General features: G+C 46.4%; 1 protein-coding gene across 4 annotated transcripts; it reads left to right on the plus strand.

Moving 5' to 3' along the window:
* The first annotated feature begins 1,841 nt into the window (after positions 1 to 1,841).
* Positions 1,842 to 8,060, plus strand: LOC138774487 (zinc finger protein 154-like). Of its 4 annotated transcripts, none has more exons than XM_069955400.1 (10): positions 1,846 to 1,906; positions 2,842 to 3,107; positions 3,682 to 3,826; positions 3,931 to 4,098; positions 4,176 to 4,313; positions 4,424 to 4,591; positions 4,677 to 4,800; positions 4,897 to 4,994; positions 5,732 to 5,789; positions 6,845 to 8,060. In XM_069955400.1, exons 3-10 carry the CDS (start codon positions 3,719 to 3,721, stop codon positions 7,864 to 7,866), a joined length of 1,884 nt encoding a protein of 627 aa, XP_069811501.1. In that variant the 5' UTR covers positions 1,846 to 1,906; positions 2,842 to 3,107; positions 3,682 to 3,718; the 3' UTR covers positions 7,867 to 8,060. The 4 variants fall into 4 exon arrangements, with proteins under 4 accessions (XP_069811503.1, XP_069811501.1, XP_069811502.1 ...); XM_069955401.1 differs by having other exon boundaries at positions 2,842 to 3,098; XM_069955399.1 differs by having other exon boundaries at positions 2,842 to 2,931.
* The last annotated feature ends 13,025 nt before the right edge of the window (positions 8,061 to 21,085 follow it).

Here is a 21,085-nt window from a genome sequence, read left to right on the forward strand (position 1 = left end):
CAGTGTGAGGATGCTAAATCCAAGTGGATCTACGTACCTGGTACATCTGCTCTCTTGGAAAGTGGATCTATGTACCTTGTCCATCCCCTCCCTTGGAAATAGTGAGCAGATGTACCAGGTACGGAGATCCACTTTCCAAGAGAGCAGATGTACCGGGTATGTAGATCCACTTGGAAATAGCTTACTCAGTGTGAGGATGCTAAATCCAAGTGGATCTATGTACCTGGTACATAGATCCATTTTCCAAGAGAGAAGAAGTACCAGGTACGTAGATTCACTTGGAAATAGCTTACTCAGTGTGAGGATGCTAAATCCAAGTGGATCTATGTACCCGGTACATAGATCCATTTTCCAAGAGAGAAGAAGCACCAGGTACGTAGATTCACTTGGAAATAGCTTACTCAGTGTGAGGATGCTAAATCCAAGTGGATCTATGTACCCGGTACATAGATCCATTTTCCAAGAGAGAAGAAGTACCAGGTACGTAGATTCACTTGGAAATAGCTTACTCAGTGTGAGGATGCTAAATCCAAGTGGATCTACGTACCTGGTACATCTGCTCTCTTGGAAAGTGGATCTATGTACCTTGGCCATCCCCTCACTTGGAATTAGTGAGCAGATGTACCAGGTATGTAGATCCACTTTCCAAGAGAGCAGAAGTACCAGGTACGTAGATTCACTTGGAAATAGCTTACTCAGTGTGAGGATGCTAAATCCAAGTGAATCTATGTACCCGGTACATAGATCCACTTTCCAAGAGAGCAGAAGTACCGAGTACATAGATCCACTTAGATTTAGCATCCTCACACTGAGTAAGCTATTTCCAAGTGATTTAAAGGGGTTGTCCGGCGATAAAAAATTATTCACAGAATAACACACATTACAAAGTTATACAACTTTGTAATGTATGTTATGTCTGTGAATGGCCCCCTTCCCCGTGTCCCACCACCCCCACCCGTGTACCCGGAAGTGTGGTGCGCTATACATTACCTGTCGCGTGCCGACCACGGTCTCCGATCGTCAGCAGTGACGTCTTCTTCGGGAGCTTGGCGGATCTTCCCGAATGCCGGCCGCCCTCTGCAGCGTCATCCGAAGCTCAGCCGCGATTGGCTGAGCATAACTGTGCTCAGCCAATCGCGGCTGAGCAGCTGATGACGTGGCCGCGGCATCAGCCGCTCAGCCGCGATTGGCTGAGCACAGTTATGCTCAGCCAATCGCGGCTGAGCTTCGGATGACGCTGCAGAGGATGGCCGGCACTCGGGAAGATCCGCCAAGCTCCCGAAGAAGACGTCACTGCTGACGATCGGAGACCGTGGACGACACGATATGCGGTGAGTATAATGCACCACACTTCCGGGTCTAGCGTGGGTGGGGGGAAACACGGGGAAGGGGGCCATTCACAGACATAACATACATTACAAAGTTGTATAACTTTGTAATCTGTGTTATTCTGTGAATAATTTTTTATCGCCGGACAACCCCTTTAATGTACCAGGTACGTAGATTCACTTGGATTTAGCACACTCACACTGAATAGGCTATTTCCAAGTGATTTCATGTACCAGGTACGTAGATTCACTTGGATTTAGCACACTCACACTGAGTAAGCTATTTCCAAGTGAGGGAATGGACAGGGTACATAGATTCACTTGGATTTAGACGCGACCTGTATTCTGGTTTAGTCACTAAAGGACCTTTGATGATGTCATGATCATGTGATCAGTCACATGAGGGGTGGAGTAAAGCAGTGAAGTGTTTTCACTGTTCAGCACTTCCTATCATGTGACCTTATGGAAGGTCCTATAGTTGCTCATGTTTATAACATGTAAATGATCACATGACTGTGACATCACCAAAGGTCCTATAGGCACAAGGTTTTTACAGCTGCAGATCAGTTTATGGTCAGGTATGTGTGACTTGTCTTGTTTTCTCTTTTTGTATTTACACCCAGGCAGGGTTATTGGCTCGTCCTGGTTCAGTGAGTTTTAGGATTTTCGTTTATTATCATGTAGTATCTTGTTTCCAGAGCACAGTACATATGAAAAAGGTTTAACATACAGAATGTAACATAATATTGAGTATTAAAGACGCACAGGGTAAAGGGGCTACAGAGCTGCGACCCCAGGAGACCTAGAGCTTTACTGGGCAGGGGAAACATTGAAGGGGATATAGGAATACATTAAAGTGACTGTACCACCAGGCCCAGGCTGAAGCACTGGAGGCGGGCCGACCCACCCTTAGTGGGAAGAAACCCCAGCCCCCTCCATGACGTGAATCCATTAGAATTAATGGAACCCTTTCATAGAGGGGATAAGGTTTCCTCCCACTAAGGGTGGGTTGGCCGCCTCCAGTGCTTCAGCCTGGGCCTGGTGGTACAGTCACTTTAAAGGGAACCTGTCACCCCCTGTGTCGGGGTGACAGGCTCCCGGCCCCCCGTTAGAGCCCCCTATACTCACCAGATCCCGCCGGGTCCCGCTTCTGGATCCGGTCGGGTGACGGAGATCTCAGCCGCTGCAGCCCGGCGCGCGCGCTGACAGAGGAGTCCAACACCCATAGAGAATGACGGAGCGCTGGACTCTCCTGTCATTCTCTATGAGCGTTGGACTCCTCTCTCAGCGCGCGCGCCGGGCTGCAGCGGCTGAGATCTCCGTCACCCGACCGGATCCAGAAGCGGGACCCGGCGGGATCAGGTGAGTATAGGGGGCTCTAACGGGGGGTCGGGAGCCTGTCACCCCGGCACGGGGGGTGACAGGTTCCCTTTAAGAGCTTGTTCACATCATGTTCCAAAGTTTTCACCAGGGCTCTCGTCATGGTTAAATGTGTCTTATTTGTTTTCATCAGGTTTCCGACAGACAAATGGAAACTTCTTTATTTTTCTGACCGAAAAAAAATGGATTGAAAAAGATGGATCTGTTTATTGTACAATGCATGGTAATTCTGTTCAATCATCCTGCCAGAGTCACTGTCTAAGGGGCACTGAAAACTGGCTGCCATGGGGGACTCTATTTTTTTTCTTCTTTTCTAAAATCTAGCAAAGATTCTTTTCCCACATTCCCACTATGTGGTATTGAGGGCACAAGGCTGCAACATAACAAAATGTAAAAAAGGTGAAATGATCTGAAGACGTACAGAATGTATTGTATAGAATGTAATATATTGTGGTTTTGCTCTTAAAGTGTACCTGTCGTTATAACTTTCAATCTGTAAATCAACAGTAGATGTGATATAAAGCAAGTCTGCAATATACATTCATTATTTTTTTTAAATTATCATGCTGTAAAACACAGTTGAACTTACCAGAAATCCAGGTCCAGTCTCCTGAAGGCAGATTTTCTGACTTGTGCTAGTTAAAAAAACCAGACTAAATACAGGAATTCTGGCCAGTACAGAGAGTCACTGCTCAATGTGTCCATCAATCACATGACTGCTGTCTCTCTGTAAGCGCTCATATGGCCTGGGATACACAGGACTTCCTGTTTTCTGACTGTTTCCTGTTTTTTGAGGGGAAAAAAAAACAGTCAGAAACCAGGAAGTGCTGTGTTCTCCATGATAACTAAAAAAAAAAATAATGAATGTATATTGCGAACTTGCTTTATATCACATCTACTGTTGATTTAGATTTTGAAAGTTATAACAACAGTGACACTTTAAGCCAGTTTGTATTTCCTCTGGCTTCTTTAGGTCCAGGACTCTGAACTGAGTTTCCTTTTAAAGGACAATGGTCCTTTTCATTAGTGACCCACCAAGGATGGAAGAAGCCAAAAACCACATGGCTGCAAAAATATTAGACCTCACCATGGAGATAATCTACTGGATGACCGGAGAGGTGAGAGCTTCACATGATGTCACTCTTATCTCTATTAATAATACAGGGAAATGACTGGATGGATTCTTAGACTCTCCATAGTGATCAGTGTCTTACATACACAGGATTACACAGTTCTGAAAGAGTCATCTGGTGAGTGTGTGGCGCCCCGTGTGTCAGGAGAATGGAACAGCACCCAGAGCCCCATCACAGATCCTCCACCTCATTCACTGATACATGAGAAGAAAATACTAGAACTGACCTCCAGGATCACTGAGCTGCTGACTGGAGAGGTGAGTGCTGCTGGGACATTATACAGTAACACCAAGGGAGGTGTCTGGAGGATGACGCTATCATTGTGTGTTGTCAGGTTCATATAAGGTGTCAGGATGTTGCTATCTATTTCTCCATGGAGGAGAGGAAGTATATAGAAGGACACAAGGATCTCAAAGACACTTTAGACACATTAGACCTCATCCTGGAGATAATCAGTCTGATAACTGGAAAGGTGAGAACCTTAAATGACATCACTTATATCTTCTAATAGAACACATAAATGACTTGAAAGGTGATGGATTGTTAGACTCTCTGTAGTGATCAGTGTCTTACCATACACAGGTTTATAAAGTAATGAAAAAGTCATCTGGTGAGTGTGTGGCTCCCCGTGTGTCAGGAGGCTGGAACAGCACCCCAAGCTCCATTACAGATCCTCCACCTCATTCACTGATACATGAGAAGAAGATCCTAGAACTGACCTCTAGAATCACTGAGCTGCTGACTGGAGAGGTGAGCGTTGCTGGGGATGCTGGGACATCATACAATAACACCAAGGGAGGTGTCTGGAGGATGACGCTATCATTGTGTGTGTCAGGTTCCTATAAGGTGTCAGGATGTCACTGTCTATTTCTCCGTGGAGGAGTGGAAGTATATAGAAGGACACAGAGATTTGTACAAGGACGTCATGATGGAGGATCAGCATCCCTTCCCATCACCGGGTAAGAGGAGACTTTCCCTGATTGTAGAGGAGAGAAAAGATTAGCTGATCATCTGATATAGACAATGTATTCAGTCACTGTGTTTGCTTCCTATAGATGGATCCAGTCAAAGAAATCCACCAGAGAGATGTCCAAGTCCTCTGTATTCCCAGGATTGTCGAGAGGAGCAGCAGCATGTCCCCCTGGACCATCAGGTAGATGAAGCTGAGATTTTTGTAAATCCTCTTTAGATTGATAATATAAATATTTCTGCTAGAGATGAGTGCAACTGGAGCATGTTCGAGTCCGATTGTTCGGCAATACTGGTGGCTGAAGAAGTTGCATGCAGCCCTAGGGAGTCTGAGAAAACCAGGATATAGCCATGACCAGAGGATCAGACTCAAATATGGTCGAGTTGTGCTCATCTCTTCTTTCTACTAAATTAGCTGCTGAGTTTATCCATCAGCTTTATAACCACCTGCCTAATAGTGTGTAGGTTTCCCTTGTGCTACCAAAAAGCTCTGAACAAGGTCTGAACTCCACAAGCTCCCTATAGTTGTTCTATGGTATCTGACACCAAAACATTAGATCATGTGAGTAGACATGTGTGGCTTAGCGCAATGATTTACACAACAAGTGTAAAGTGACCTAGAGATCCTCAGTTATGAAGAAAGATTAAAAGTAACAGTTATCTGGTCATGAATAAGAGAAAAGTGGCTTCTCATAGTATTAGTCACCATTCTTTGGAGGATAGAAGTCTCCTTCTCCGGCAGTGGTGACAGGCTTCTTTTCTATAAAAGCTGTGTTGTTACTGAATAATCTAAGAGCTGGTTTTAGTGATGACATCATGTCATGTAGCGAGAGAACATTTCTGCTGACGGATGATGATCTTAGCTGGTCCTATTTTCTTGGCAAAGGTTTCTCTCACGCCTTAATTGTTGGATTATTGCAGGGAAATGATGGTGACACTATGAGTGGATTGGAAAGACCTGTATATGTGTCAGTGGATGGTAAGAGCTTTTAATAAATTTCTTTATCAATGTAATAAATGATAGAAAGTTAAATGCATGTTTGCGTTACAGCAGTCACATTGACATGGGAAACTGGATATGACTTTTATGAAAGAGAGTAGGGGGTTTGTTTACTCTGAAGGGAGGGTTAGTAAAGAGCTATAACCAATATTCATTGTCAGTGGACTGGTAAATGCTGTCCATGTATATAAGTAGACATGAGCTAATCGCTCACCTAAATGAAGTCAAGCAATTTGTTTAATCAGCGCTCCGCTCATCAAGTCTGCTGGCTATCAGCACTGCTCTTCTCGCTGCTGCTCCATCCTGGGTGCCGAGGAAAAGCTACATCTAATCCACGGAAACTGGGAGAAGTTACCATGATTGGATCCAGCTATTCCTGGCATCCTGAGAGGAGTGGCAGGGAGCAGTGCTGACAGCTAGCTGACTTGATGAGGGGAGCACAGATCAAACTAATCGCTTGACTTCGTCTAGATGAGCGATTTGCTAATCTCTATATATGATAGCTGTCAGCATGCATGTGTTCTTTATGGGGATAAAAATACAGCTGCCAGACTCTGGTGCAGCTTATCTCCTCAGGAACAAAAGGGTCAGACATGACCCATTCTTGTGTTTTGGCACCTAAAATTGTTTACTTATAAATATACTAACAAAAACTAAAAACTAAATAGACTTGCAGGTATGTGTTGCACTCTAGGGCCACTTTATGAGATATTTCCAAAAACTTTTAGCACCTTTTGTGTTACAGAAAAAAAATTATTAAAAATAAGTATGTAAAAACCTCTAGAACACCCTGTCACCGCATACACCTCCTGTGAAAAATTATAGTATGGTTGAATGTGAACATTTGATGATAAACTGGGTCACTGAGACATTACTTGTTAGTACAGATGACTGAACCTCAAGCACCTTTTTTCTTTAAACTGTGCATATAAACTTTGGGACATATACTATGTAGGCCGTATAGAATCACATGTTGCTATCTTTAAATTTTAAACCAATTATTGTGTTTAAAAAAACAACTCTGTTTTTGCCAGGTGAAGAAGACTCGATAAGCGACTCCCATGGACATCTCCTTTTACCGCCATATCATGAAGTAGAGGATAACAATACCACACAAACCAGTTCAATACCTTCTAATATACCTTTAGTACTTCACAGCAGCCATCTATCCGCTAGTCCTTTGTCCAATCCAATACTGATGGGCAAACAAAATCCCGAACATAGTCTGAAAAAAACACATTCATCTGGAAAACATCTTAAAAAGTATTCTAATCTTTCTTTGCAAGAAGGACCATTTATATGTTCAGAATGTGGGAAATCTTTCCCTATTGAATTTAATCTTAAGAGACATCTGAAAACTCACACAGGGGAGAAGCCATTTTCATGCTCGCAATGTGGGAGATGTTTTAGTAGAGCAGCAGGTCTTGCTGAACATCAGAGAACTCACACGGGAGAGAAACCGTTTTCATGTCCTGTATGTGGGAAGTTTATTAGCCATAAATCAGGTCTTAAAGAGCATCTAAGAACACATACAGGGGAGAAACCGTTTTCATGTTCAGACTGTGGAAAATGTTTTACCCATAAATCAGCTTTTGCTCGCCATATGAGAATTCACACAGGAGAGAAGCCGTTTTCTTGCTCAGAATGTGGGAAGAATTTTAACAAGAAAGCTTGTCTTATGGACCACCTAAGGAGTCACACGGGGGAGAAGCCATTTTCATGTTCAGATTGTGGGAAATGTTTTAGCGTGAAATCAAATCTTATGAAGCATCTAAGAATTCACACTGGAGAGAAGCCATATTCCTGCTCAGAATGTGGAGGTTGTTTTACCTATAAATCAGCCTTTGATTCTCATATGAGAACTCACACAAAGGAGAAGCCGTATTCATGTTCAGATTGTGGGAGATGTTTTAGCCAGACATCAACTCTTGCTAAACATCAAATAACTCATTCAGGGGAGAAGCCATTTTCTTGCTCAGAATGTGGGACATGCTTTACCCAGAGATCAAGTCTTGTGAAACATCAAAAAACTCATTTAAAGGATAAGCCATTTTGATATGGCAGGTGCAGCTTTATTGTAAAACCTTCTACCTGAAAATGCCTTTTTTTTTCTTCTATTGAACAATTATTTTTAGGAAAAAGGAATAAGATATTAGTCTAGACTGTGATAAACTTGCTATGTAGGCCATGACTGTAGTAGGGCTTGTCTATGTACCAAGAAAGGAAAAATGAATAAAACTGGACCCTGTATACTCTTTATACATTCTTGGTCTATATAAGGGATGTCAAACTCTGGCCGTGGGCATGGGTATATTTGGCCAGCTGAGGAAATATACTTATCCACTAGAGCTGGTCCACAGATACTACTAGGAGGGGGCATCAGATGGGTGTAATTTTTTTTCCGCCTTTTTTACACCCCCCCCCCCCCCCCCTTACAGCCTCTTTACCTATGTATGGGCTTATCTTCTATATATATATATATATATATATATATATATATGTATATTTTTTTTTTTATTTTTTTTTTTATCTTCCTCTCCCCTGCTTCTCTCACAAACAATATATACTCCTTCTCTATCTCCCCCTGTACTTATCCAGTTGTTTGACTATCTAATCTATGTGTTTTCCCTCTCTGCCTAACGTACACCTCCTTTCTCTCTGCTGTCTGGAAACACAATGAGGAACTGCAGCCAGGCTCAAACACTTCCTGTTCCTGGAGTGACGTCACACACCTTGATATTCACATAAAAACAGGATACAAAGGATTATAGGAGTAATAATCCATTGTATCCTGTTCTATTCTCTGATAAAAGTACAGTTTTGCGATGCCGTTGCAATTTTAACGAGGTTCGTAACAAACTTTCTCAAAGTTCGTAACGAATCTGGTTCGGTTTGCTCATCCCTAATTTCATGGAAAATAGCTATCCAAGGTGAAGCCGACATTAAGATGCTAGATTTCCTCCAGTTAGTTTGGAGTCTGGAGAAGTCTCTAAATTGTTTGTATATGTGGATAACCTGCTCCACTGAAAAAGAAACATCACCCCAAAAAAAGGATTATACCCTCTGCATATATGGATATCTGCATCATTCCCAAAAGTAAAAGCTCTTAGAGCCCCTTCACATGATGGCTGTTGCCTCTATGACATGTTAGAAGGTGTTTCCAACTTATCCATACACAGACAAGCATCAGCCCCAATAACTTTAGGGGCTCAAATGTAGTCAGCTAGTGTCTATGCTTCAGTCCTTTTCTAATTGTGATGAAAGCCCTACCTTAGCCTATGTTTACACCCAGTAAAATAATACCAAAATACGGTCATAAATATAAGTAAAAATCAAACAATGTGAGAACCATTAAAAAAAAAAAGTGTGAAATATAATGAGCAGGTTCATTGACTGCATATTTCCTTTGGCCAGTAATTTCATACACAGCGATATGGTACGTGTGAAGCAGTGTCGGACTGGGCCACCGGAGGATCCTCCGATAGGTCCCAGCCCCACACGCGCGCGGCACACTGTCTGTCGGGCTGCAGGGCGCCCAGACAGTGATGCACTGATGCCGCTCTATTAATGCTGTCATCTGACTGGGCCCTCACTTTCCCAGTCAGATGAGAGCAGCTCCCCTCAAGGACACAGGAACCTCTCCAGGATGTCGGCGCCCCCTAGCCCCTCCCTCCGCGCGTGCACACGCACACTCGCCGACCCCAGCGCACCATCCACCAATCAGGCACTCCCTGCGGCCTCCTCCTCCAGAGACCAGGGACATGTGCAGGGGCGTAGCTAAAGGCTGATGGGCCCTGGTGCAAAATTTCAGCTTGGGGCCCCCCCATCTCACCCGATCAGGCAAAGTCATATCTAACGTTATATCCAATTGCTCTAATGTGCCACCATGTTCTAATGAACTGCCACTGCCTCCACCTCATGTACTGCACTACTGCCCCCTATAATTAATGGACTGTACTGTGTCATTGTCTAATCATTGTATTCCAATCTTTGACTCTCCAGCTGAAAAACTACATCATGAACTGCCAGTTGGAAACGATGGGGGTTGTAGTGCTGCAACCTTAAGAGAGACATATGCTGCAAAACTACAACTTCCATAATAAACTGTCAGCAGGGCACGATGAAGTTTGAACTTCTGCAACCTGGATAAGTCACCTGATGTCACCTGCAGTCCTATGTAACACCACAGATAACACAGTGGTATCTCTGAGTACAGATAATGTAGATGTCACCTGCAGTCCTATGTAACAGCACAGATAACACAGTGATCTCTGAGTACAGATAATGCAGATGTCACCTGCAGTCCTATGTAACAGCACAGATAACAGTGGTATCTCTGAGTACAGATAATGTAGTAGTCACCTGCAGGCCTATGTAACAGCACAGATAACACAGTGATATCTCTGAGTACAGATAATGTAGTAGTCACCTGAAGTCCACTTCTCCTCTCCTCAGTGGTGTAAGTGGTTCCCGCAGGGTTGAGGCTCCTCCCCCACACCGGATCACAACAATGCTGTACTCTCTGATGTTACTTGCCGGCTGTACAGTGCAGTCATCTGACCTGGGGGAGGGGCCTCAACGCTGAGGAGAGGTGGATTACAGCACAAGCTGGAGCTCGACGCCGTAGAGGTACTGCCATAGGACACAGCTTGGGCCGCCAACGCAGATGTCTGGAGGAGGGGGCTCTGGTACTTGCGGTCATCTGATTAGGTAAGAGGCCCAATTAGATGAAAGCAAGCCTTCCAGATATGTTTCATCTCTTCAGAACCTGCAAGACAAACAATTTAGGCTCCGCACATTTCTAGCAACTTCCTTTCCTTTCTCCCTCCTGTAGGCTCCCATAGTAACTGCGTTGTTTGGTGTTATGTGCAGTAAAGCGAGTAGGAATGTGGGATGCCCCCTGTATGTAGGATCCCCTGCTGTGCCCCCATGAGCTAATACTACCCCAGAGGTGGCCCCAATGAGCTAATAATGCCCCCAGAGGTGCCCCCATGAGCTAATAATGCCCCCTGCTGTGCCCCCTTGAGCTAATAATGCACCCAGAGGTTCCCCCATGAACTAATAATGCCCCCAGAGGTTCCCCCATTAACTAATAATGCCCACAGAGGTTTCCCCATGAACTAATAATGCCCCCAGAGGTGCCCCCATGAGCTAATAATGCCCCGCAGAGGTGGCCCCCATGAACTAATAATGCCCCCAGAGGTGCCCCCATGAACTAATAATGCCCCCAGAGGTGCCCCCATGAGCTAATAAAGGCCCCAGAGGTTCCCTTATGAACTAATAATGCCCCCAGAGGTTCCCCCATGAACCAATAATGCCCCCAGAGGTGCCCCCATAAACTAATAAAGCCCCCAGAGGTTCCCCCCTATGAGCTAATAATGCCCCCAGAGGTGCCCCCATGAACTAATAAGGCCCTAGAGGTGGCCCCCATGAACTAATAATGCCCCCAGAGGTGCCCCCATGAGCTAATAATGCCCCCAGAGGTGCCCCCATGAACTAATAAAGCCCCCAGAGGTTCCCCCATGAACTAATAATGCCCCCATGAGCTAATAATGCCCCCAGAGGTTCCCTTATGAACTAATAATGCCCCCAGAGGTGCCCCCATGAACTAATAATGCCCCCAGAGGTGCCCCCATGAGCTAATAATGCCCCCAGAGGTGCCCCCATGAACTAATAAAGCCCCCAGAGGTGCCCCCATGAACTAATAATGCCCCCAGAGGTTTCCCCATGAACTAATAATGCCCCCAGAGGTGCCCACATAAGCTAATAATGCCCCCAGAGGTGCCCAAATGAGCTAATAATGCCCCCAGAGGTGCCCCCATGAACTAATAATGCCCCCAGAGGTTCCCCCATGAGCTAATAATGCCCCCAGAGGTGCCCCCATGAACTAATAAAGCCCCCAGAGGTTTCCCCATGAACTAATAATGCCCCCAGAGGTGCCCCCATGAGCTAATAATGCCCCCAGATGTTCCCTTATGAACTAATAAGGCCCCCAGAGGTGCCCCCATGAACTAATAATGCCCCCAGAGGTGCCCCCATGAGCTAATAATGCCCCCAGAGGTAGCCCCCATGAACTAATAATGCCCCCAGAGGAGCCTCATGAGCTAATAATGCCCCCAGAGGTGCCCCCATGAGCTAATAATGCCCCCAGAGGTGCCCCCATGAGCTAATAATGCCCCCAGAGGTGCCCCCATGAGCTAGCAATGCCCCCAGAGGTGCCCCTATGAACTAATAATGCCCCCAGAGGTTCCCCCATGAGCTAATAATGCCCCCAGAGGTGCCCCCATGAGCTAATAATGCCCCCAGAGGTGCCCCCATGAGCTAATAATGCCCCCAGAGGTGCCCCCATGAACTAATAATGCCCCCAGAGGTGCCCCCATGAGCTAATAATGCCCCAGAGGTACTCCCCATGAGCTAATAATGCCCCCAGAGGTGCCCCCATGAACTAATAATGCCCCCAGAAGTGCCCCTAAAAAAACAAACACATCCTACTCACCTAATCCACGCTGTGGCTGCAGGCAGAAGCTCTCCTCCTCTTCTGGCTCCATCTTACGAGCAGCAGGGATGGGACCTCCGGCAGGCGTGATGACGTCACATCATCACGCCTGCCGGAGAGGTCACGTCCCGGCCTCCCATAGGGTGCTGGTATGAAGTGCCGGCAGCCTATGGGAGGGAATGCAGGAGCAGGACACTGACAGGTCCTGCTTCTGCATTCTGCTCGCTTTAATGTTCCGCCCACTCACTGTGCGGGCGGAACATCAAAGCAATCTGTGCATCCCGAGAAACTGCGCGGCCGCAGCTTCTCAGGATGCTTAAAGAGACAAGTGGCAAAGGGGGCCGTGCGGGGGCCGACCCCTATAGCTACGCCACTGGACGTGTGCCAGAGCCTATGAGGGGGAGGGGTATCTGCTGAACCCTGCTCCAGCCACCCCAGCATCCCCAGTCATCACCAGCAGCCCCAGCAGCTTCAGTTATCACCCCCAGCTATCATCCCCAGCAGCCCCAGTTATCAACCCCAGCATCCCCAGCTATCACTCCCAGCATCCCCAGCTATCACTCCCAGCATCCCCAGCTATCACCCCCAGCATCCCCAGTCACCCCCAGTTATCACCCCCAGCATCCCCAGATATCACCCCCAGCATCACCAGCTATCACCCCCAGCAGCCCCAGTTATCACCCCCAGCAGCCCTAGTTATCACCCCCAGCATCCCCAACCACCCCAGCATCCCCAGCTATCACCCCCAGTATCCCCAGCTATCATCCTGAGCTATCATCCCCAGCTATCACCCCGAGCTATCACCCTCAGCTGTCATCCCCAGCTATCATCCCCAGTCACCCCCAACATCCCCAGCTATCACCCCAGCATCCCCAGCTATCAACCCAACCATCCCCAGTCACCCCCAGCATCCCCAGTCACCCCCTGCATCCCCAGCTATCACCCCTAGCCACCCCAGCAGCCCCAGTCATCCCCAGTCACCCACAGCATCCCCAGCTATCACCCCCAGCATCCCCAGTCACCCCCAGCCACCCACAGCAGCCCCAGCAGCCCAAGTCACCCACAGCAGCCCCAGTCACCCCCAGCTATCCCAAGCTGTCACCCCTAGCTATCCCCTGTGACCCCCAGCTGTCACCCCCAGCTATCCCCTGTTACCCCCAGCATCCCCAGTCACCCCCAGCTATCCCGTTACCCCAGCTGTCACCCCGAGCAGTCACAGTCACCCCCAGTTATCCCCTGTTACCCCCAGCTGTCACCCCCAGCAGCCCCAGTCATCCCCAGCATCCCCAGTCACCACCAGCAGTCCTGCTGTCACCCCCAGCTGCCCCAGTCATGCCCAGCTGTCCCCCTGTCACCCTCAGCTGCCCCCCTACCTCTTTCACCCCAAGTTGCCTCCCCTGCCCCAATCACCCGCAGCTTTTCCCATGCCCCAGCATCCCCAGCTGCCTCCCTTCCCCAGTAACCCCTGCAGACGAGTTGTGGTCAGAGAAGGCTTCATGATGGCTGCGCCAGATGGAGAAGAGAGCGAAAAGTGAGCGACGGCAATCGGAGAAGACATCTTTTGTGAGTCGTTAATAACTGCACTGTAATCACTTCTATAGTGTGCAGAGCCTGTGTACCATTGGTGTCTAAATGGGGCAGTGTATGGTTTGCCCTAGTGTACTGACACAGCCCCGCGGTTACTACAGTACACAAGCGCAAACTTTTAAACTGCCTAAGTGCTCCCGATATCATAATTAATCCTAATGATGGGAGTTCCCAGGTCTGGTCACCGAAACAACGGCCGTGTATGGACGGAATTCTACAGACGTGTGAATGACCCATTAGTCACTATGTGGTGTGATGGTCACGGTGAGGTGATAACGTTTTTTTCATATATACAGGTATTATTGGTAATTTTGGTTTTCTGGATTTGGTTACAGTGTAACGGTATAGTGATAAAATGGAAACATTGTGTATTGCTGGACCTTCAGGGCTGATGGTTGTCACCCACATATTGCAGCCACCAGGAGACTCTGCACACAGTGATTTATTAAAGTATTGTCCATTTAGAAACGGTTCAGGGAAGAAAAAGAGTGCTGCACCTCACGCCTATGGCTGATACTAGTACCTCTCGGCTGCATAAAAAACATCAGAATTCTGTATGTGAATTGATCAAGCCACACTGCCCCATGTACCGCGTGCAGGTATCTGATACACATGGGTCCCTACACTAAGCCCACACTGTGCCAGTCAGCGACCACCACCCCCACAGGCGTGCACAGTCAGGGAAGGGTGGCCATGGAACGGCCCTGCAACCCCCATGCCACAGGACCAGACTCAAAAATGCCACACCAAAACCCAGCCAGCACCACCGGCGGAGGAAGCTGCCCCCAAACAGCACAAGTCTGGATAAGGTATTGCACTCACCATAGCTATCAAAGATAGAATGGGACAGACAGGAGGGATAAAACCATGAGCACTCAGGTGTCTCCTGCTAATTGCGGTCATGTGGGTCTCACCAGGAGGAGTGCAAAACACAGAGAAAAGAGAGAAACAAAATACGGTTCAGGGAAGAAAAAGAGTGCTGCACCTCACACCTATGGCTGATACTAGTACCTCTCGGCTGCATAAAAAACATCAGAATTCTGTATGTGAATTGATCAAGCCACACTGCCCCATGTACCGCGTGCAGGTATCTGATACACATGGGTCCCTACACTAAGTCCACACTGTGCCAGTCAGCGACCACCACCCCCGCAGGCGTGCACAGTCAGGGAAGGGTGGCCATGTAACGGCCCTGCAACCCCCATGCCACAGGACCAGACCCAAAAATGCCACAGAAAAACCCAGCCAGCACCACCGGCGGAGGAAGCTGCCTCCAAACAGCACAAATCTGGATAAGGTATTGGACTCACCACTCAGAAACTACAACTCCCAGCATACCCTGAGAGCTGTATAAATGTAGGGGGATCTGAGATTCGTCACAGATACAGATGAATCCAGGAAAGAACGGGGTCAGCATGTTGTGTCTCGCTGGTTCTATTGGTGGGCCCCAGGTACCTCAGTCCGACACTTGTGTGAAGGCACCCTTATGCTGGGTTTACACTGAACGATTATAGTACGAATTTACACGATAACGATCAAATTCGAACGATAATCGTATGTGTAAACGCAGCGAACGATCGAACGACGAGCGAGAAATCGTTCATTTTGATCTTTTAACTTGTTCTTAAATCGTCGTTCGCAAAAAATTCGCCGATCGTTCCGTGTAAACAGTTGTTCACTGATTTTACCTATGTGCGAGATAGGCTTAAGCGATCGCAAAACGATCGGAAAACGAATTTTCTGTAAGATCTTTCGTTCCATCTAAATGCTGATCGTTATAAAAGAAAAATTGTTGCTTAGAAATCGTTAATCGTACGATTGGGCGAATTATCGCTCTGTGTAAACCCAGCATTAGGGTGCATTTACACAGACAGATTTATCTGACAGATTTTTGAGACTATAAACAGAGAACTGGTCATAAAGGAAAGACTGAGATTTTTTCCTCTTTTCAAATCCATTCCTGGCTTTGCCTTCAAAAATCTGTCACATAAATCTCTGTGTGTATTCTAAAACTGACCTACATCCATAAAAAATAGTCTGCTATTAGGAGACCCCCTGGTACCTGGTAAATTGTTGCAGTAGTTACTGAACTTAACAATGTGCAAAACAGATGTTGACCCTGAAATATATAATACCAGAAGGAAGACCATTACCTAGGCTGAATTAAAGGGGTAGTGTGGATAGATCCAAGTGTAGTGTAGCTGTATAATAGAAAATACAGGAATTCATTTGCTATAAAGGTAAAGCCCAGTTCTTCTATGTATTGAGCAGCAGTTGTTACTGGATGATGGAGCAATGGAAGAAAGGGACCTTTTCATCAGATGCATGACCAGGTGTGTATGCATCGCCCACCGAGGGATAGGATGGCAATAGAACTCACTGTGGAAGAAGGAAGCTGGTGGAGACAGTGGGATTCTTACAGCAATATTCTGTTTGCAAGTCTTGTTGGTTATATTGGCATGTATCACCTACCTAAGTATTGTACAGACCTGTTCACGGCAGAGGCCTCTTGCAACTGAATAAGACGCATGACTAGGAGATCGAGGTGCTGAACTGGCCGTGAAGAGAAGGGTCAGCGTGCTGGATCTTAGCCACTTAAAGAGGACCTGTCACCCCCCGTGCTGGGGCACGGCCCGGCTGACCCCCCGGTGGAGACCCTTATACTTACCCTGTGCACAAAATCCCACTTCTGGACCAGCTCCCGTTGCCGAGATATCGCCTTCGGCCCAGCGCACGTTCATCAGAGATGAGTCCGACACTCATATAGAATGAAGGCAACCATCATTCTCTATGGGAGCCGGACTCATCTCTGATGAGCGCACGCTGGGCTTCCGACGGCACGGAGGTGACAGGTGACAGGTTAAAGGGGTTATCCAGCAAAAAACTTTTTCTTTTTAAATCAACTGGTTTCAGAAAGTTATATAGATTTGTAATTTATTTCTATTTAACAATCTCAAGTCTTCCCATGCTTATCAGCTGCTGTATGTCCTGCAGGAAACAATTGTTTTTTTTCAGTCTGACAGTGCTCTCTGCTGACATCTCTATCCGAAACAGGAACTCTCCAGAGCAGAAAAGGATTTCTGAGGATTTACTGCTGCTCTGCACAGTTCCTGTCTGGGACAGAGATGTCAGCAGAGAGCACTGTTTCAGACACCACTTCTTACAGTACATACAGCAGTATGGTAAGACAGGAGAGGAACACACCACTTCTTACAGTACATACAGCAGTATGGTAAGACAGGAGATTTTTAAATAGAAGTACACATCTATACAACTTTCTGACACTGACACTTTGTCCTAATAGCGATAAGCTGCCTCCAGAGTGGCTGTGACTTACCCTTCCCTAGAGAGAACACGTGTAAGGTTGGGACAGATAGACGAGTGAACATTTTGCCGATAGTTATTGAAGGTATGAGCTCAGTTTTGGGCACTTTTAGTCTCTCATCCTTTAAAAACTTTTTTTCAGTATCCAAAATTGGAAGTGGAAATTGAAGTCTTATTATTTACCCCTGATGTTCCTCACTAGATCTGTTGGACCCTGCCTTAGGGTATGTTTACACTGAGTAAAAGCGGCGGAACTCCCGCCTGCCTCAGTGTCCCACAGTGTCTCTATGGGAGGGCTTGCGCCCCTCCGCTCCCCGTCCAAACAATTGACGTGTCAATTCTTTGAGCAGAGAGCGATGGAAGGGGAGGTGCATGAGCCCTCCCATAGAGACACTCAGGCAGGTGGGATTTCTGCTGCTTTTACTCAGTGTAAACATACACATAGGGCCACATGTATCATCCGGCGAACGGATGATTTTCGTCAGAAAGTGCCGATTTGCGTATTTTTTTATACGCAAATGGCCGATTTGCGAATAAAATATTTACAAATCGGCACTTTCCGCCGAGTACGCCAGGGGGCGGAAAGTGGGCGGAACGGAGGGCGTGGACTCAGAGTCCGCGCGATTTACCATCCGTTCCACCAAAATGTACGCCGAAAACCTACTCCAGTCCTCAGCTGGCGTAGGTTTTCGGCGGTGCGCAACGGCGCGCACAGGATTTATGTAGAGGCAGTCCGCCTCTACATAAATCTCCGTAGCGCCGGAGCTGCAGGGGCATTTTTACGTCCGGCGTAAAAAACGCCGGACTTAATAAATGCCTCCCTTAGGGTACATTCACACATACAGAATCCACAGCAGATTTGATAGCACAGATATCAATGTAACTAAATAACTGAACACAGCATCAAATCTGCAGCAGACCCTTAAAGGGTAACGCGTACCTGTTGTTTCAAGTGACTTGTTTTAGGATGCGCTGTCATGTGTGTACACCAGATGCATCACTACAGTATATCTGGCTATAATGTATCTTCTATGTGGCATTTTTCAGCAGATTTCTACTTTTAGGGTACAAACCCACTTGACGTATTTGCTGCGTGAATCAGTCTTAAAAATAAGCAGGCAAAACGCAGGTTGGCTTTATAAGATTGTTCTGCATTAAAATACGCAATTGCGTATTTTTGAAGCGTGAAGCTTGTTGTTAGCAAAGCATCAGTTGTTAACAACCTGTGCGAAAAACGCATGTAGCTTCACGCTTCAAAAATACGCAATTGCGTATTTTAATGCAGAACAATCGTATAAAGCCAACCTGCGTTTTGCCTGCTTATTTTTAAGACTGATTCACGCAGCAAATACGTCAAGTGGGTTTGTACCCTTAAAGTTGTTGTTTACCAGCAAACAAAAGTTTTTGCTAAACTGATTCTAAAGATTGGCATACACTTAAGATCAGGGTATATGCACACGGAGTAATTCTCGATGGAAACTCTGTGTGGAATCCGCCGCTGTTACCAGTTAAAGTGTCTCCTGCATAGAGTTAAGGCCCTATTCCATAATCGCCCTGTGGAATAGATGGCATCGATCAGCCGACATTATTCATGTCGGCTGATCGTTGCGTTGTTTGTCTTTCAAACGACTGGGATAGCAGCGATTTGCTGCCGTCGCTCCGTGGAATAAGACGCTATCCTCTAGGGGCTGCCCAGACGATCTAGCGATCACCCGGGCAGCCCCCCGCAGCTCCCCCCCGGACTCACCCGCTCACTGCTGCCACGTGTAATAGCTGACAGCGCTCATTTGATCCTCTGTTGGCCCGTGGAATAGGGCCTTAAAGGGGAACTCCAGGTAGAGGTTAAAAAAAAAGACACTTCTGCAGAAGCATAAAGCATTACTCACCTATCTATTCCATTTTTTAAACTACCAAAAATCCATTTGTTTTGGGGGGGGGGCTTGTTCTGTTTTGTGTTTCTGCACTTCCTGGTTTATCAGTTATACACAGTACTACAGGTTCCAGAATGCATTGCTTTCCCTCAGCTGTTCAGCTCAGTCCCCCACCCTGCCTATTCCCCGCCCAAATCTATTGCAGAACATCTAGACTGTGTTCACACATTGCAGTTTCATTGTGTTACTGAATTATTTGCAATAATTTATGATTTCATTGTGGTCCCACCCACACAGCACGCTGTATTCTCTACCTGTAACACCACACAGCATGTATTCTCTACCTGTAACAACACACACCACACTGTATTCTCTACCTGTAACACCACACAGCACGCTGTATTCTCTTCCTGTAACACCACACAGCACGCTGTATTCTCTACCTGTAACACCACACAGCACGCTGTATTCTCTACCTGTAACACCACACAGCACGCTGTATTCTCTACCTGTAACACCACACTGTATTCTCTACCTGTAACACCACACAGCACACTGTATTCTCTACCTGTAATGCCACACAGCCTGCTGTATTCTCTACCTGTAACACCACACAGCACTGTATTCTCTACCTTTAACACCACACAGCACACTGTATTCTCTACCTGTAACACCACACAGCACACTGTATTCTCTACCTGTAACACCACACAGCACACTGTATTCTCTACCTGTAACACCACACAGCACTGTATTCTCTACCTGTAACACCACACAGCACACTGTATTCTCTACCTGTAACACCACACAGCACACTGTATTCTCTACCTGTAACACCACACAGCACGCTGTATTCTCTTCCTGTAACACCACACAGCACGCTGTATTCTCTACCTGTAACACCACACAGCACGCTGTATTCTCTACCTGTAACACCACACAGCACGCTGTATTCTCTACCTGTAATGCTGATATTTGAATAAAGTAAAAAACTTTTTGAATTTTTTTTCTCTTTTCATTTCCACGCACATATTATGATCAAGCATCTGTTATCTTTGAAGTTGAGCCCCACAATAAGGCTCTGATCCTCTCTGCCGTTTAGCATCAATAACTTGTGTTACTGCATCATTTTTGTAAATACGCTGTAGTACTGCAATGACTCTCCAACATGTGTAAACACAGCCCTAATTTCACTGCACACTTCTGCACAATTAGAGAAATCAGTGCAACACCTGCTTCTGGCTGGTCAGAGATAGTGAATCCCTCAGAGGTTTGGGGAATCCAGCCAAGCCTCCTGGGACATCACGCTCTGCCCCCTGTCTGCATCATCAGCCTGATCTCAGCAAACACACACAATGTGAGACAGAGGCATGGAAGATTTGTCTCCTAAGGGGGGATAGCAGAAGGAGCAGGAGACAATGTGGATTTGCACAGGGGCCATTTTTTTTCACTTTCTGGATTTCTATCAGCTACCAGTGTGGCATAACTGTACAGATACGGTAATACATTGTATAGACGCATATATTTAACTTTTAATGTACTTTCAATAGAAAACAAGTTTTTCTTATCTGGAGTTCCCCTTTAGGGGGCGTTCACACCTACAGGATCTGCAGCAGATCTGCAGCAGATCTGATGCTGTGTTCAGTTATTTAAATGAAATCTGCTGCAGAAAATCAGCTGCAGATCCTGTAGGTGTGAACGCACCATTAAGGATTAAAAGGTGCTTTAGGTGTTCTTAAAGTTTCATGACCAAGATAGGCTGACCAGATGACCCCCTTGCCAGTAACCTATTTCGGTATAATTGCATTTTATTTGCTAGGTTTACAGTTCAGAGGTCTTTCTTACCCCCTTTCATAGGTGATAAAGGAGAACTTCTTTAGTCACAGTCACCTCATTATATACAACTATATAGAAAGTGGATGCAAACAAGTGAAATGTGCGGTCCAGCACTCCAAGGCGTGTAGAGAGATTAGTTGCTATAACATAACTTTTAATTC

This window comes from Dendropsophus ebraccatus, chromosome 15 (genome assembly GCF_027789765.1).
Source record: "Dendropsophus ebraccatus isolate aDenEbr1 chromosome 15, aDenEbr1.pat, whole genome shotgun sequence".
In the NCBI taxonomy this organism is placed as follows: Eukaryota; Metazoa; Chordata; class Amphibia; order Anura; family Hylidae; genus Dendropsophus; species Dendropsophus ebraccatus.